This window comes from Ambystoma mexicanum, chromosome 3p, assembly GCF_040938575.1.
Source record: "Ambystoma mexicanum isolate Mex_15411 chromosome 3p, UKY_AmexF1_1, whole genome shotgun sequence".
Classification (NCBI taxonomy): domain Eukaryota; kingdom Metazoa; phylum Chordata; class Amphibia; order Caudata; family Ambystomatidae; genus Ambystoma; species Ambystoma mexicanum.
This window is the reverse complement of record NC_090925.1, coordinates 1205824437-1205842228: the sequence shown is the minus strand read 5'-3', so window position 1 is coordinate 1205842228 and position 17792 is coordinate 1205824437. Positions and strand designations below refer to the sequence as shown.

The window sequence follows — 17792 nt, the reverse complement described above, 5'->3', positions numbered from 1 at the left end:
AACATTATTGCCCATCTTTAAACACTGCAAAATAATTAGTTGGATTCGACTGGCATCACCCTATCTTCAATCCTAATCAGATGATGTAAACCTGCTTGTCCACTTGAACTCAGAGGTTCACTTTGGGGTCAGTCTGGTCCTTGCTAACAAAACATCCCTTTTCTCATCCCAGACACGTTGGCGCCCCCATCATGCCCTCCCTACTGTATGAGCATCATTTTTGGCTCTCCATGGTACAAATCATAGATCACTGTGTTCTCTGCTTTCCCCTTTATCATTTATTCTCCCCAAGAGTAAACCTAGTGTCCCACCAATCAATCCAGTTTGCCAAGTATTTAGGACCCTTTTTCTACGCATCTGCTAGTGCAAATAGAATGACCATCCAGGGGGGTGTAGTGTCTTAAATCTCAGTCCTTGTTTTGGCAACTCAAGACCTCTGCTTCGTTTCCCATGAATATGACCTTCATACCACGCCGCAGCCTCTGGCCTGTTCGGCTCCACACATTCCTGCCTAATTGTTCAAAGGCCTAGTTGATGTGGGTGTACGTGCGTGTTTCTTGCCACGTCTGGGAATTGAAATCCAGTGGGTAAACAAAGGATAGTACCTTGTTGTTGTGGTGTTTTCAACACGGCCTGTGAGGATTCAGGCTTACACATAAATGTAACACTACTGTATATTATGCCTACTGTGCATATATCTATATAATGCCTTTTCTAAAATTCTACCACCAAGCTACTGGTTGATTTCCCCCCATGCGATTTCCTGTCCCCGCCAGTTAGTGCCACCCATGTAGCAACCTCCTCCCTCGTGAACTAATTCTCCATGTTTTAGTATATATTTCACAATCTAAATCATCTGTGAGAGGCAACAGTCTGTACATGCATCCCAACAAAACACCATTGGATCCTGTTCCACCTGTGGCCGTTAGTGGAAGAAGAGCTCAATTGGAGAAACCGGGCATCATTGAGAAGGTGGCAAGACTTGCTTCCTGGGTGGGGGCCTATCATGGTAGCATGGAAACCAAAACAGCCAGACTAAGTACGCATCAGCATTGACATGCGATTACTGAACAAGGCAGTGAAATAAGGACACCCTACACCAATGCTTGATAATTTGCTGGCCGACATACAAGGTGCACAATACGTCTCCAAATTAATCTCAACACACCATATCACCAGATCCTTCTGCATGAGGAGTCTCTCTCCATCACAACATTCTGGACACAAGTGGGCGTACTGCGATACAGGTGCCTTTACTTAGCCGCCAACATTTTTCAAGATGGCATCAAGGGAATCCTTGCAGGGATCCCTGCTGTAATAAACGTGAGCAATGGCATTCTAGTGTTTGTAGAAACACCCACTGAACACTGCCACAGAGTGAGAGAAATCCTCCAGAGGCACAAAACCCAAGGCATCTCCCTCAACCGCAGGAAATGCAAATTCATCAAAGACAAGCTAACATTTTTTGGGTTTGTTTTTCTGAAGGATTTAATCTCAGAAGATCCTCAAACATAAGGCACATCAAATCTGCACCTTTCCCTCGGAATGTGTCAAAAAGTAAAATATATCTCGGCGTGGCTAACTATTTTGGTAGGTTCATCCCTAACTCTGCGTCTCTCACAGGCCCTCTGCAATCGGAGTGACAGAACCGTGGGAATGCAGGGCTGAGCAAGCAATGGCATTCCAAGCCACTTGAGAAGCACAGGTGGCCGATACCACTGTGGTGTACTTTGACTCAAAAAGACGAACAGAAGTAGTCAGGGACCCCCTGCCCTCATGACCTGGGGGCGGTATTCACCCAGATCATCCCTAATGGTGATATTGTACCATTGCAATGGGAATTATGCACAGTGTTATAGGAAACACAGCGGCCACCTCATCTGAATATAACACATTTTGTATACAAATTTAAATGTTCTATTAATAGAGTTTGAAGACTGGAAGCACCTGTTCCGTGGAGTCGCTAACACACGTGCATTTTAATGATGTAAATAATATAAATACAACTTCCAAAATGGCATGACGATCCACCACGCTGAACGCCGACTTTTGAAAGAAAACTTTTTGACAATAGCAGGTAAGATCCTAGGAAACAATCATAGGAAATTAATTCACGGTCTTCGAACTTCAAATATACAATAGAAAGGCTAACGTTAGCCTATTTCTTTCTGTTGCAGATGTAAAAGAAATAATTCTTTCTATGAATACAACTACCGAAATAACCCCGAGGGTATCATTGCAGTAATACAACAGCAAGCGCTGTATGAATAATAAAAAACAAGTGTTTACCAAGGGGTTATCACTAAGATAATTTAGCTCTGCAGGATGATTATATTCCAATTGTTCTAACAGATAAGTGGCCCAATAATTACATTTTTAGGTCAAGGTAGAACTGATATGGGATATAACAGAAACCTATTTAACACAAGTGAGTGAGGAATGACACTGAATTTCTCACTTCCATCTTTGTTTATTTATTGCACATTTGTATGGCGCCTATACAGCAGAAAGTGTTTCCAGGCTCCACAAGACAAAAGAGGGGTGGGGGGGGCATAGGAGAAAAACGACAATAACGGTTCTACTAGGGCTTGTGTCAATCGTGCAAGTGCAGTAACAAGAAGTGCAGGGGGAGGTGTCGGGTCAGGGAAAGGGATGAGATACTGGGAGGGGGTTGAAGTGCTGGAGGGAAGGGGCCCAGGTGGCTGGGCAAGTGCTTGGGGGTGCCCAGCTGGGCTAGTGCAAGGGGAAGCAAGGGGTAGGGTGAAAGTGCGAGGGGGGGGGGCAGCCTCTGAAGGCTAATCGGGCAAGGGAGCTGGTAGGAAGGGGAGAAGGGGAGACTTTATGAAGGAAGGCCTGACCCCGGCAAGACTCATAAGGGACATAGGCATCCAGTCATGGCGGCAGGAAGAGACCAGCAGGGGGGAGGAGAGAGAAGGAGGAGGCGAAAGGAAGGTCTTGAGGAGCTTCTGGAACTTAAGGAAGTCCGGCTTGAGATTGTGAGGGGCAAGGGGGCTGCTTGGAGAAACATCTGATCTGCAGAGAGTTGGAGCTAGAGGACCCAAGGACTCTAGCAGGGATATATTTAGGGAGAGGGAGTTGAATGTAGCGAGGTCCTAGGCCCCAGAAAGCTTTGTGGATGCTGCAGAGGGTCTTGAATTTGATCCTTGCAACCATCGGGAGCCAGTGGAGAGATTCTAGGGCTGGAGAGATGCCGTCCCTGGACTTGAGGCCAAGTACAAGTCTTGCAGTCCTATTCTGGATTAGTTGAAGATGGCAAAGTGAGGAGAGAGGCAGATTAAGGAAGAGGTTGTTGCAATAATCAAGCTTTGAGAGAACCAGAGCTCTGGAGCCGTTTAGTTTCTGGGGAAGGTGAGGAAAGGGCGAATGCCTCTGAGGAGAAGCTGATAATGGGCCTTCTTGTCAAGGTCAACGATATGATGAGCGAGAGGAGTCGAAGATGACAACCATGTTTTTAGCCTTACACTAGGGTGAGGGGAGAGGGTCCAAGGAGGGCGGCCAGAGTGTAGGTGGGAAGGAGGGGGAGAAGAGGTCCCAATGAGAAGGATCTCAGTCTAACTGGTATTAAGGCAGAGATGAATTGGGCAAGTGGGCAAGCTATATGTTGAAAAGCCACGCCGAGAGGATAGAGCCCTGAGGGACGCCCCAGGTCAAGAGTGGGGTAGAGGAGAGAAAGGGGCCCAGTTGAACTTGTGAGGGGCGATTAGAGAGGAAAAAGATGAACCAATCCACTGCCCGGTCTGTGATGCCCAGGGTATTGCAGAACCTGTTTATGAGGATGGAATTATTGACTATGTCAAAGGCAGAGGAGAGATTGAGGAGAATAAGGGCAGAGGGAGAGTTGGAGTCGAGGTTTGAGAGCAGCTCATTACAGGTGTTCAGGACAGCTGTTTCTGTGCCTCTGGCTGCTTGCTCTAAAGCCAGACCGGTGGTCATGAAGGCAGTCAACAGATTCAGTGTGATGAATTAGTTTGGAGATGACCAACCTCCCCAGGAGTTTGCCCAAGAAGGGGGTAGTGGAGATAGGGTGGTAGTTAGCTGGGCAGGAAGGGTCCGCAGTTGGCTTTTAAAGCAGGGAGGTGCACAAGAGTGCTTGAGGGGTGAAGGGATGCAACCAATGGCAAAGGAGTGGTTACAGGACTCAGCCAAGGAGGGAGCGAGAGAGGCAATGTTGTCCTTGACAGTTCTAGACGAGTAAGTAAGCACCTGTTCGGATGAGACTTTCATGGAGCAGACTGTCTTGGTGATTTCCTCCGGCGCTGTGGGTAAGGAGGAGGAGAGGGGCGGGGGGGCAGAAAGGCCTGAATGCAGGTGGGGGTGCGAGGGTAGTAGAGGAGAGAGTACAGGATATCTTGAATCTTGGTTGTGAAATGGGTGGCTAACCCCATGCAGAGGGCCTGAGAAAGAAAAGAAGAGAAGTGGAGACTGCAGTGGGATTGGCAAATTCCTTGCAGATTTTGAAAAGTTCAGCTGTGCTGCTTTTGGCTAAAGAGATGCAGGATTGGAAATGGGGTCGTTTCTTGGAGTGAATAAGAGTCTGTATTGTCTTTGGAGCAGGCGACGGGCCAGTTTGCCAGAGGATGTGCTAGAAGCCACTCTGTTCTGCAACTTTGCATTTGCGTTTCAATGAGGTCAAGTCAGAGCCATACCAACTGTTGCATTTGGATGCAGGCTTCATACAGATCCTCATGGCAGGGGCAAGGGTGTCAAGAGTGTTAGAGATTCAGTGGTGAAGGTTAACAAGAGCTGAGTCAGTGTGAGCGTGAATGGTAGAAGTGGGGGGGTGAAGGAGGCAGGAAAGGCGGCAATGACACTCGCTTCATCGGCCAAATGACGGAGAATGAAAGTGGCAGTGCGGGAAGAGGCTTAGCCAGGGAGCTCAAGGTGGGAGGGGAGAAGAGAATGGTCCGACCAGGAGAGGGGAGTAGAGAGAGGGTTAGAGAGGGAGATATCAGCTGTGATGAGCGCATCCAAGGTGTGCCCGGCTGAGTGGGTTGGGCTTGAGAGAAGAATTGTGCGAGAGAGAATTGCAGAGAATGGCCGCATCAAGGGAATCCAGATGGCAATTGAAGTCTCCAAGGAGGAGAAGCTTAGAGGAAGAAGACAGCAGAGAGGCAGCAACGTCGGCCCACTCTGAAAGGAAGGGAGGGGGGTTCTGACCATGGGGCCTGTAGATGGTAGTGAGAGAGCTACAGAGCATGCAGACAAGGCTTTCAAATGAGGAGCAGGATTGATAGGGTATGATGGAAGCAGGGGCACCTTCAGGGTAGAGAAGGGCCATTCTGCCTCCAGCCAGTTAGACCTGGGCTTGGAGAGGATCTTGTGGCTCTCAGGAAGGAGAGTGTTGAAAGCAGTGACAGAGCTAGCATTGAACCATGCCTCCGTGAGACCGAGGACGTCGAGGTCAATGTCTTAAAGGAGGTGACCGATATATGAGTGTTTAACAGCAGAGCAAGAGTTAGGGGGTAGCTAGGTGGAGCTGGTTGTCACCTTTAAAGGTTTTCCGAGGCAGGGTAGAAGGGCGGGGTACACCTGTCAGAGTGGGCAAAGAGATCAAAGGTGCATCAGCTAGGAGAATGGCAGGAGAAGCGAGGAAGTTAATAAGAGATAGAAGACGCCTGTCCAGAAGGAGGCAGTTGTACTGAGAGCCTTGGGCCATGATAGTGCCATTCAGGTTGACATTAATGATGCAGCTGTAAGATGAGAAGTGTGCCAAGAGAAATTCCCACCGTTCCACCATTAATTGGCGAAGAGGGTAAAGGGGAAGAGGATAGAGACCATATGGTGCGTCCATAGGTCAGGAGGGGGGACAATAATGAGGATGACGGTAATAGTCTGCCCAGGAACGATTGACATAGGTGTCAGCAATGGGCAATCCAAGGTTCGAGCAGTGGAATTCACGCAAACACAGGCACCAACAATGCAGAGAATTTCCTCTCACACCATCCAAGAGCAGCCATGTCCCAAGAAGAATGTGTAGAACTAAGGCTAGAACAGCATGTGAACAAAGTACTATCCTTGGAAGAGATACAAGTAGCCACCACCATGATGATGCAGAAAATGGAAAGGATTCCTGATGGTCCAACAACATCTTAATGAAGTGGCACACCGTTGATTGAAAAGCGTGTTCCTCATATGAGATAAACTAGCCATTTTCACTGGTGGGCTCTTTTTAAGGGTACCCTGCATCGTCCTCGCAATAGCACCTGTCCCCAGATAATCCAACTAGCTCACAGTGGACATTAGGGGCTGTGCAAGACCAAATCCCATCTTCCAGAGAAAGTGTAGTTTTCTGGACTTGAGCAGGGTGAAGAAGGTACCATATTGGGCTCCATACCATACCAAGCCACTGGGAACCCGCCCAGCAGCATTCTGTGAGAGCAGATCTGTGCAAATGTTGATCATTGCCCATGGTTCTGTATACCCTGGTTGCACTCGACAAATCCTCTTGATATCCGGAGGTGGAGAATGTATGCTCTGCAGCAGCAACAGCAATCGTTCACAAATTAGAGAAGATATTAGCAACCCATGGTCTGCCAGTGTCCATGAAAAAGGACAATGTGTCCCCGTTTCAAGGCAAACACTCTGGGAAATTCTTAGAGATGCTCAGCATCTGCCAACGGCGCATCACACTGTTCTGGCCTCAAGCCATTCGGGGCAACTAGAGATTTCTGCACACCCTCAAAAAGGTGCTGAGAATAGCAGTGGGCCAAAAATGGAAGGATAGCTTGGGGGCAACGCATTTGTCTTGGAAGCAAGGCAAAGTGGCGCAACACGGGTTTGAATCCCGATCCCACCCTGGTATTTAGCGCGTTATAAATTAACAATAAAATCAAATAAATAAAATGTGACTTTGGTGGGGCCAAATTCAGTTTCAGTATCGGAGAATACTAAACACTCCTTGACAGGGGTGTCCTTAGCAATCCTACTTCTAGGCCAATCGCCCAGAATGACCATTTTCACTATGGATGGATGGGCACCACACAGATACGATGTGGAAAGAGTTGCCATACGCCCAAGGGAACATAACCGAGCAGAAAGCCAAAATAGAAGGGCTTACAAACAGACCCTTCAAGTTGGAGACACTGCGCCTTTAAAAAACTGGGGAATCATGGGAAGTTCCACATGCCATTTGGCTCACAACCATTCCCACTTATTGCCTGTGAAGGCAGCATGGACACTGCGTCCATCATGCAGAATTCGTCACACTTCAAGTTACTAGGAGAAATGTTAGAAGAAAAAGTCAAGAACTAGGGCGACTGCACCAGAAGTGAGCTGCATTGAAGCCTGCTTGTCTTGGAAGCGACATTCTTAACTTTGGTGGATGGATCTGTGTCCCCTGCATCCTTCACAAGTCCCTAGAGCCTTTGCCCACGGCCACGTAACATCAGGTTCATGGCCTATACATGCATGCAAGCACACACGTGCATGGTGAGGAGAAAGCTTGTCACCATGGCAATATAGGCAACAGGTTTTCACGCACGTGGGTGAGCAATCTCCAGATTAAATAAGGCGCCTGTGTCCTGTGTTGTTTCACGCTGCATTGCACATGAAGAGGCTGGTAAGCTCCGACATTGTGGACAATCTATCCCAAGCCCACAATATAACACTGTGGCCAGCCGGAACACCCACACAGGGTATGAGTCGAATAGCAAGCACCCCCCTGGGCCTCCACGTGATGACAGAAGCTCATTTAAATACACAAACAGGAGCAGGAGTAGAGATCGGTAGCATTTGAGACTCTTGAGTGGGAAGGAGGCTTGCTTTGCGTCAGTTGAGGGGTAGGAAGGGCCCTTTCAGGAGTGTTGGCCAGGTGCACATACGCTCCAATTAGAGTGAACTACACTCTTTGGGCCGTTCCTCAATGCTTTTAATTGAGAGCTGGCCTCGCTGGCATGCTTGGTCATGTGATGGGAATGCTCGCTTTATGGTGCGAGTACCTAGCGTAAGATATGAGCTATTGGTCATGTGATGGAAATGCTTGCTGTATCTTTTTTATTTTTATTTGCATTTTATGTTTTTAAAAGAAAAAAACTTTTGCAAAAATAGCAAAGATAATCGAAAGCGTATTCAAATTCATTTCATCTTTTAAAAAAAAGAACAGTATAAACTCCTCTTCTACATGTGAGTCTTTAAAAGGACAATGGGGCTCAGCGGTTTAATGTTCATGCTGTTGACTTTCGCAGGGCCTCGAATGCATTCCAATAGAATGAAACCATCGCTATTATCAGTGACTTTCAGCTGCCCCTTCATAAGACTCAACCAATCTGCACTAGTCGGTGTTCGAAAATTATCCAAAAAAGTCTAAAATTCTCTTCTCATCTCAGAGTGAAGGCCAAGCAAATGATGAATAAATGGCATCGATCTTTTAGTTCCGCCTGTTTACAAAACCTGCATGAAGATTAATTTATTTCCTTTTTGGATCGTGTCACAATAATTTCATTGGAGCTTCACAAATGAAATCAAGTCCTCATGAAAGTTGACCTAATTTTTTAACTAGTGCATTTACGTAGATATAGCTGGACTTCGCCTTTCTTCCTTGACTCCGCTGGCAAGTGTTTGTGCAGTTTTAATTTGTTGACTTCTGCCAGTGTCCGTATCCAGTCCAATTCACCCATTTTCTTTTCCACTCTTCCAGGATTTGTCAATCGGTCATCCGTAGAACAATCTGTGTCTTTAAGTAGCTGGTTAGATTTATTTTCCCAAGCATTTAGGGTTTCGTTCAATTTTGACAGCAGTTCCTTTTTGATCCCTTTGATCCTGAGCGAAGGGGTTAAACCATTGCATTTTCTAAATAGACTTATGGTTTTCCAATCAGATGATCATTTTATGGAACACCGTCCCAGCTCTTTCTTTATCACCTGGATTAGAATTAAGCCAGGTATCCCAAGCTCTTTTTTTCCAGAAGATCCCTTCAGCAGATGCCCAGAGTTTAGCCAGTAAATCAAGAAGGGCTTTGCTGCCATAGGTCAGAACCGGCACACCTTCTGCAGTATAGAAGTCTCAGGGGTTTAAGTGTACATTTGCAGTACTTCCTCTTTAGGATCAGGGCTTGACTTGCGAGCATATCGACATCCTTTTTTTGTTAAATGGACGTGGTGGTCTCCACTATGCTTTTGGCGATCCAGATCCCCAAATATGTAAAGGCTGACCTCTGATCCATCTCTTCATGCTTGAGGAACCATCTAAAGTGTCTTTTCTTATAGTGAAAATCTTGGTTTGTTTTATGTTAATCTCCAAGTAGTTTAACTCTGCATATTTGTGTAGCTGGCTAAGTTTTCTTTGCAGACCTACTGCAGTGTGGTCTAAAAGAACTAGGTTGTCAGCGTATAGTAGATGTGTTATCCTCATTGATCCAGCTTTTGCAGAAAACATCTGCATTTTTCCAAAACTCTCCCAAATTGGAAATATAGAAGTTCTAGAGGGCAGGTGCCAGGGCACAACCCTGCTTAACCCCTCTATATGTCTGAATTTCGTCGCTGAGCACCCCCTTAGATTTATGTCAGACTTTTATAGTTGTATTAGTATATAGTCCCCGTATTTGCTATAGCAAGTCATTTGGGCATTGTTTCTCTGGCAGTCTTCCCGAAAGGAGTTTTTTACTCAGGCTGTTAAAGGCTTTGGAAAAGTCCACAAAGGCCAGGTGTATTTTAGTATTTGTTTCCAACGTTGTTGCTTTCAGTAGATTGATCAGGAAAGCTGGCGGAGCAGTCCCGAGGCTTTCGATAAAGCCTGTCTGAAAAATATCATTCAGGTCATTATTTTCGGTCCAAGCCACAAGTCTTTTCAGAAGCAGAGTTGCGTATATTTTCCCCAAGATATCCAATAGTGATATGGGCCTATAGGTGTTGGGATCCGAGCGTCGACCAGTTTTAAATATGGGAATTATCCTTGCTGTTTTCCAGGAGGGAGGTATAGATTTGGACACCAAAATATTTTGGAGCATCAGATCTAATAGGGTGGCCCACTGTTTTTCTCTGTGTGCTGTTCGATAGACCAACCGGCCCAGCCGCACCCGAAGAATTCAATCCCTTTATTATGATAAGATCCTCATGGTCATAAAGCAGAATCCACGAGGATGTTGGGTTACACAGTGACTTTTTTGCCAAGCTCGGATAGCGACTAGAGATCCAGAAAATGTCATCCAGCTCGCCTCTGTAACACCATTTGCTTGGAGATACCATTGAGTTTTATTTAATGATCTTATCAAAGTCCAGGTGTCAGCTGAACATTTATTGCCCAAGGATCATAGCATGGCTTCAACATCCTTTTGCAAAAGAATGCTTCTAGGACTGATACACCGTGATCTATAGTTTGCTTTTAGACTTTTAATTTTGCCATCAGTTGTAATGCCAGGGTTTTTCTTGAAGATTCCCATGATTTTATTCAGTTCCTTTTTCTTGTTGGCTAGGGCGACATCATAGGTGTGTTGGTGACACATTTTTGTATTGCTTGATTGAGATTTGATACGATAGAGCTTCAGTGTGGTGGTATAGTCAACTAACGACCCCGGTCTTTATAAAGTTGCCTCCTTTATTTGATCTGACGGGATTCTTTAGAGTATTAGATAGTGCCTGTGAGTTCATTCTTAGTCTGTGTCCGTTATTAATTACCTCCACCTGAACATCCATAATAGCTCTAGATGTTGCGGATTCTTCGTACCAAGTTAACATTAACCAGTTATGATCACTCCGGACTGAGGTAATAACTTCTAGAGATTCAACATCTGTAGTACAATTTTGGGAGAGAAAGATGTAGTCGATTACCGATGAAGATGGACCTCTTTTCCACGTTGCATGTCTAATAAGATTGTTTTCATAGCATCCATTTGTCACTTGTAGTTCCCTGCTTCTCATCAATTCGAACCATAGATGTCTTACTTGTTAGGCCAGTGTTGAGGCCTAATCTTTGACTTCATACAGTTGGCTTGCAGATGGGTAGATGAAATTAAAATCGGCACATAAGATAATTTCAGAATTAGTCCAACTAAAGGCTTTGTCAATGGCTTCTGACAATAGATCCTGCATTTCTTTTGGACTGATATCCTTAACACTCAAATATATGTTAAAGACAGATGGCATGGCCTATTGATATTCGCTGTTAGAGGGCACTTGGAGAGGTTTTTAGTCTTCCTCAAAATTGTACATTGAAAAAAAGGCCCTCTCTCAGCATGCTTGATAGGCTCATAATTTACATTATTGTTAATTAGGGTGAGCAAACCAGGTCGTGGTCTTCCAGTCTCACCCTTAATTGCCGGATTGAGAAAGGCAGTAAAACCATCCAAGGTAGGTCCAGTTAAAAGCCGCATTTCTTGGAGTCTGATAAAATCCACTTCTTCCTAGGGTACTATTCCTACCCCTACCTCTTGTGTTCCAGGATATAAGAGATTTTAGAGCCTGTAGATGGTTATTGCTAGATGGCTGCTATTGCTTTTGTTTCTGTGCCAATGTAGTGGGCAGCCAATCCCAAGAAGATTTCTTGATGCAAGATTTGGGGGAATTAAATTGTCGAGACAACCTCTTAGTTGGACTTGTGCCAGTTGCGTGAGTATCTAGCGTATGGTGTGAGCTCTTGGTCATGTGATGGGAATGCTCGCTGTGTGGTGCGAGCACCTAGCGTATGATGTGAGCTCTTGGTCATGTGATGTGAATGCTCGCTGTGTGGTGCGAGCACCTAGCGTATGATGTGAGCTCTTGGTCATGTGATGGGAATGCTTGCTGTGTGGTGCGAGTATCTAGCATGTGATGTGAGCTCTTGGCGAGTTCATAGAAATTCGTGGCCTGTATGATGCGACTACCTGGCATGGTGGCATAGCTAAATTCTTGGGTACATGATGGCAATAATTCGCAAGACAACTTTCACTATACAAAAGGCAAAACTGTTTGCTTTGACAACGCTCTTTGCTGATGGTTTTTGGTTGGTTACCTTCCTGCCCTCTTTTAAATAACCTGGTAAATTCTAAAATAAGATGCATATTTAAAAGCTGCTAAATTGTGAGTTTTGTCTAGACCTGTGCATATGATCCAAAATGCGCCCGTAAAGGCAACGTGCGCCATTTCCTTGCGTGGCCCTGCGCGGGCTGCTCTTCTCGCTCTGTGTTTAGCTGACCCTCTCCTTCTATCTTTCAGTCGGATACTGCCACCCAGTGGTGGTGAAGGCGGCGCACGAGCAGAACCAGCTGCTGAACACCAATGCTCGCTACCTACACGACGGCCTGGTGGAATATGCGACCAGGCTTTCAAAGACACTGCCCGACAAGTTGTGCATCTTCTATTTCGTGAATTCCGGGTAAGTCTGGGGCACGTTCAGCAGCACTTTGCGCCGGTGAGGCGTAGAGATGTTAGCGGATGAAAACATGTTTTGAAAGGGGATACAAAGCAGTAGAGACTGTGCATGGCCAATCTCACACCAAACAACGATTGAACATTATTAAAATAAGGTCATACACAGGAGAAATGCGATTAGCTTTGTTTTTCTTTCAACTAAAAGTTCAAGTGGATCTTTAAGGTTACCTCGAGTTCACTGTATCATTGCACTGGGTAATATATTGCCATCAGTGACGGGTAATTGTCTTTTCCTTGGGGATGTTTCCCGTTTCCTTCTCAATCTTATTTAGACCCCTATTCTGTCCTCTCAAGACGGGAACTGGTTTTAACTTGAAATGAATGCTGTCGTTGCCGCTCTCTCGGGTTCTGCGAGCACTACACACTCTCTGCTACCTGCCTGCCTCCAAATCAAGGGCGCAGTAGTTCAAATCTTACACGCGGAAGATGGATTTATGTCGTCTGACCCTTTGGTGCCTCTTTCGCATTGTTCTGTGTGTTGTGGGCTGGACCTGTGGTTGCACAGTACAGCCCGCAGGCCACATAGGCTGTAGTTCCTTGATAGTGGGGCAGGCAGCGAGACACTGGTGACAGGGCGCCTGAGCTGCGCTACTTACTTCACCCCCGCAGGCAGGAGTATCCCCTCAGGCAGGGGTTGTTGGCTTGACCCTGGTGGCAGGGTGTCTGGGCCACACCCCCCCCAGGCAGTCACTGTTCTTGCTTTGGTTCCTAACAGGCAGCGCACATGCGACCCTTTCCTCTACCCACGGGCAGGAGCTGCATTTATGTGTTGCTGCTGCTCCCCAACACGGAGCAAAGTGAAGGAGAACTCTTCTTTTCTCTATTGTTGTCCTTGCTCCGATCCGGAGCGCAGAGCTAGCACCTTTTTTTTTTTTTCTTCAAAATCTCCAATCCCAGGAGCACACGGCCTCACCGTTTTTCTTCTGAAAGCTCTGATCCCCCGCAGCACGCACACAGGAGCCACATTATTTATTTATTTTCACCGCCTTCTTGCGGGCCAGGACTTTCAGGGAGGATTTAACCCCATATGCCTGGAAGTGGCATAGTACGATGGAAGGCAATGTGCGGTGGATACATGCTTTTCCCTCCCAAATAATTATTGCTAAACTTTATAATGAAAGACCCATCACCACGGTACCGTTTCTCCTGAAAATAATTGATAGAGTAGCCTACCTACAAATTCAAAACTACCTTGAAACTAACCACCCACTAGGCTCCCACCAGTCCGGATTCAGGCCACAACATGGCACGGAAACGGCACTAATCGACCTTAAAACACAAATCATACGAGCTCAAGGACAAAGGCAAAACGCCAATGCTGCTTCTTCTTGACTTGTCAGCGACATTCGACCTGGTGGACCATGCAGTCTTATGCAAACACCTAGTGTTGGCCGCCCACTTTTCAAGCGATGCTACATCCTGGATACAGTCCTTTTTAGAAAATAGAACAATGAGTCTTCTCCCCCATGGCATCAGCAGACCCGATTCAAACGATCCTGTGTTTCGCGCACTATGTATAACATATTTACCAAGCCCCTGTTCGACAAACTGGACAGACTGGGTGTCGCCTACACAAACTATGTGGATGACACCCAGATCCTCATACCCCTTTCGGGTAACTTTGAGTCGAATACGGCCTTGGTAAATGAGATATACCTCCTCGTTCTGGCATGGATGGCTGATCATGGCCTCTGCCTGAATGATGAGAAAACAGAGATCCTGATCCTAGGATCAGATGCGAACCTAAAAAAAAATGGAACCCTAATTACTCTTGCATTTAATATAGATGGCAACACAATTAAAGTAGTCTAAGAGGTGAAAACGCTAGGATTCCACATCGACTCTACCTTAACCTTAGGAAAACAAGTTAACTCTCAGGCTCATCAGAGCCTGCAGACCATTTCTCACTACAGCCAGCTGCATCACAATCGCCAATGCCCTAATTAAGTCAAAATTAGACTATTGCAATGCCCTCTACCTAGGAGCTAACAAATATATCCTGGACAAATTACAAACGCTTACAAAATAATGCCCTGAGAACAGCCCTAAATATACCTATCAGAGAATACATCTCCAACTTCAGAAGAGAACACCACTGGCTAAAAAATTAGCGATAGAATCCTTTTCAAAACAGTCTCCTTGACCTCCAAATGCCTCAACAATGCGACACTCCCATACCTTACAGAACGAGTAGTTGGGAGAACTTCGACCCGCCCCTCCAGGACAGCTAACTCCCACTCTCTAGCGATACCTAGATTGAAATTAACTAAAGCCGGAGGAAGCCGCTTCCCGGTAAAAGCAGCGCAGGCCTGGAATGCATTACCCCTAGCCCTTAGAACTGACCAGTCGGTCTTCAGCTTCAGGTGCAATACCTTAAATTGGCTTCGATCCAATCACATGACCCTGGATACTTGCCAACTGCCTATATACCTGCCTATCGCCTATGTACCTATTGCCTATGTGCCTGCCTTCATGTATGTAACCCACTGTACTTGCACTACCTTGTCTGTATCCTTCCACTGTACCTACTTGTATGTAACTAAGCTTTAAGTACATGTTGCGCCCAGTTACAAGGGTTCGGTGCGCATGACCAAATAAACAAACTATGGGAGGCGAGAAAATAAGGCTGTAAGTTTTATTACCTGCATAACAGTCACAATCATAATAACCCACAATAGCTGATAGGCTTTTGGGCATCATGGGATCAGGTGAGCGTGGGCCCTGCTCCCTTGTAGGGCCAACTCAGGGCTGGTCCATGCCGCCACACCTGAGAGGGTACACGGCCACTCAGGTTCCCCCAAAAGTACCGCATCTGCATCCTCGTTCTGCTAATGTCCAAACATTGTTCCATGTTAATATCTCCATACCCGCGATTGAAAGATGGACACCGTCCTGATGGAACAAATCCCTGTTATTTAGAGGAATGGCCCCATGCTTGACACATTTTGGACCTGTGTAGCTGCAGAAATTATTTAATGCTTTGTGGAGATTTCTATTGCTATATGGTAACTGGCTCCCTGACAATGATGTCTGGGTACAATTTCTGAAATCATGACTTCTGTCTGCCTCCAGCATCCAGCGATCTGCCTGAGTGATGCACACATTTCAGGCAAGCGCTCCCTTCTTCCCAGTTGTGGCAAACCATTGCCACCTAGATGTATTATTAAAAATTCCGGAGCGGGGGGTCCCTGAACCCTAACAAATATGCTAATCTATCATGCAGCTCCCTCCACTTCATTCCTGGCTTACCTCACCAGGATGTGATTGTGTTCTGAAAATGAAGGCCCTCCTGGGTGTCTTCTAACCACCTGCTTGCTCTAGTCACAACGGAGTGGCCCACAATCCACGCTGACTTGAAGGCGAGGAGGCCTGCAAGGAGAAATGCCATGGTTAAATCAAGTCTTTCCTGATGTATTGTTATACACACCCGATTTCCAGCCCCCAATCCCTTTCATGGCTTTTTCATCCATTTGCTCATCCAGGCCGATGTGGTCACCCCAATGCGAAAGGAATTTCACCCAAACTCTGAAGAATCCCAGCCTCCCAACCCGATTCCCTTTTGAGGACGGTGTGTAACTGGAGCCTACTAAGGTCCCTACCATCCCTGTGCTTATATAGTTGCACAGCTGTTTGGGGGCGAATGCAGAGAAATTCGCTAACGGTGCGGGTGGGGCAATACCTCTTCTCTATGCAATATAGATTCATAATTCTCCCCTTACCCTATTGGTCTGTTTTGGATCTATTTAATTTAATGGCCATGCACTTCTTACCCAGATTAATGTCCTCCAAAGCTAGACATTCCTCTGAAAGAGTGTTTTTTGCCACTATCTCGCTGATCCTAAAAACCCTGAAATAGTTCCGCCTGAAAGCTGCCCTAAAAAAAGATGTCTCGTATTTGTCATTACATACTTTATGTAGGGTGTGGGAGAAACCTGACTGTGTCTCACCCGCTAGTCCGCTTGGATCTGTCATCCAGGTGGCCACGACATGGCCATCGCTATTGGATCCAGTTCCTGGGGGTGGACCAGTGCGGGAGGATCACCTGGCTGAGGGGGCTGGGGCACCGAAGGATCAGACACAGTATTCCCTTTCTCATAACACCTTTTCCCCATCCTACCAGGTAGGATACCTAGAAACTCAGCCCCCCCCTTTTTTGACAAAAGAACGCTTTCTCACTGACAGTTCATCTTGAGCAACAACGGACTAACACCAGAGCCGTATACCGGACATGTCCCAACATAAGGGTCGGGCATCATCAGGCTATTACTGATAATTACACACACACCTGACTTCCATCCCGCTTCCCCACACTGATAAGACGGAGCACGAAAGCACACTCTGAGCAAGGCAAAACGCAAGAGGAAGCCGCAATTCGGGAATGGCAGTTTAAACCATGGAGAAAGGCGGTGAAATCAGAGAGGACAAGGAGGGAAATACCCTGGCACTTTTCAACACAGAACCACGACTTTCAAGCAACCTCAAGGAAAAGAAACTTAAGACCAGGGATTGCAGCTGACGAGCGGTTGTCATGATCACTGCTTCCAAGGAGTCAGGACCAGCCCAACGTCCTTGGAAGCAGGCCCCTAACCTTAATCCTAGGCACCAGCCGGTCCCCACTGGGACCTTTTGGACCTTGTCCTGGCGCCGGTGGCGCCAGGCTCATCTATGCCATCGGTCCCGGCACTGGAAGCGCCGGGCTCATAATCTATATGAAGATGCTTGGGTGGACTTACCTGCAGCAGACCATGCTGCTTACTTACCAGTGCATAGGAATCCACAGTAAGCCGGAATTACTTTCTTAACTGGGTGGGGCAAGCTCCACTCCCTGGATACAACACTGGAACTCTTCTGGAACAGGAACTCTTTTCTTACCTAGGCGGGGCCGTGGAGGAAGACGCCTCAGCACTCCAAGGCTATTTAAACCACAGCCGATTGATGAAACGTGCTTCGCGTTATTCTGCATCTGCAGCAGAACGCTCGCCGAGTCTGTTCCAGCTTTTCTTCTATCCGGGCCCGAACCTGCAAGAACAATACTTACCATTCCTGCATCCAGTCTTCAACAGAACCTGCAAGAACAACACTTACCATCCCCGCATCCAGTCTTCAGCAGCACCTGCAAAATAAGAAACTACAGGTTAGCACGGCAACCGTCATACGAAGCGCATTACTCACCTGATCCATCGGCAGCGATCATTTCATCACGCTGCATCTCCGCCTGTGAAAACAAAGACATAGTTATTTTTTACCGGCACTCTGGGTCTCCAACGCTGCAATCCGGACCTGAAAGACAAAAGGAGAGACATTAGACAGGTATTTACTTACGCCCATCGCGCTCGCTATAATAGGACGCCTGCAAATACTCTGCCGTTTTCCAGCATCTCTTCAGCACGAACACGCAGCTGCAAGAGAAAAGAAACAGAGCGCTTGCAT

The 17792-nt window shown here is 46.6% G+C and overlaps 1 protein-coding gene across 1 annotated transcript in view; it reads left to right on the top strand.

The window, feature by feature from the left end:
* The window catches only part of PHYKPL (5-phosphohydroxy-L-lysine phospho-lyase), a 460271-nt gene that overhangs the window by 134502 nt on the left and 307977 nt on the right, over positions 1 to 17792 (top strand). Inside the window, exon 3 of the mRNA XM_069652639.1 lies at positions 12147 to 12306. Within this exon, the coding sequence (XP_069508740.1) occupies positions 12147 to 12306 (160 nt within the window). The remainder of the gene's footprint in view (positions 1 to 12146; positions 12307 to 17792) is intronic.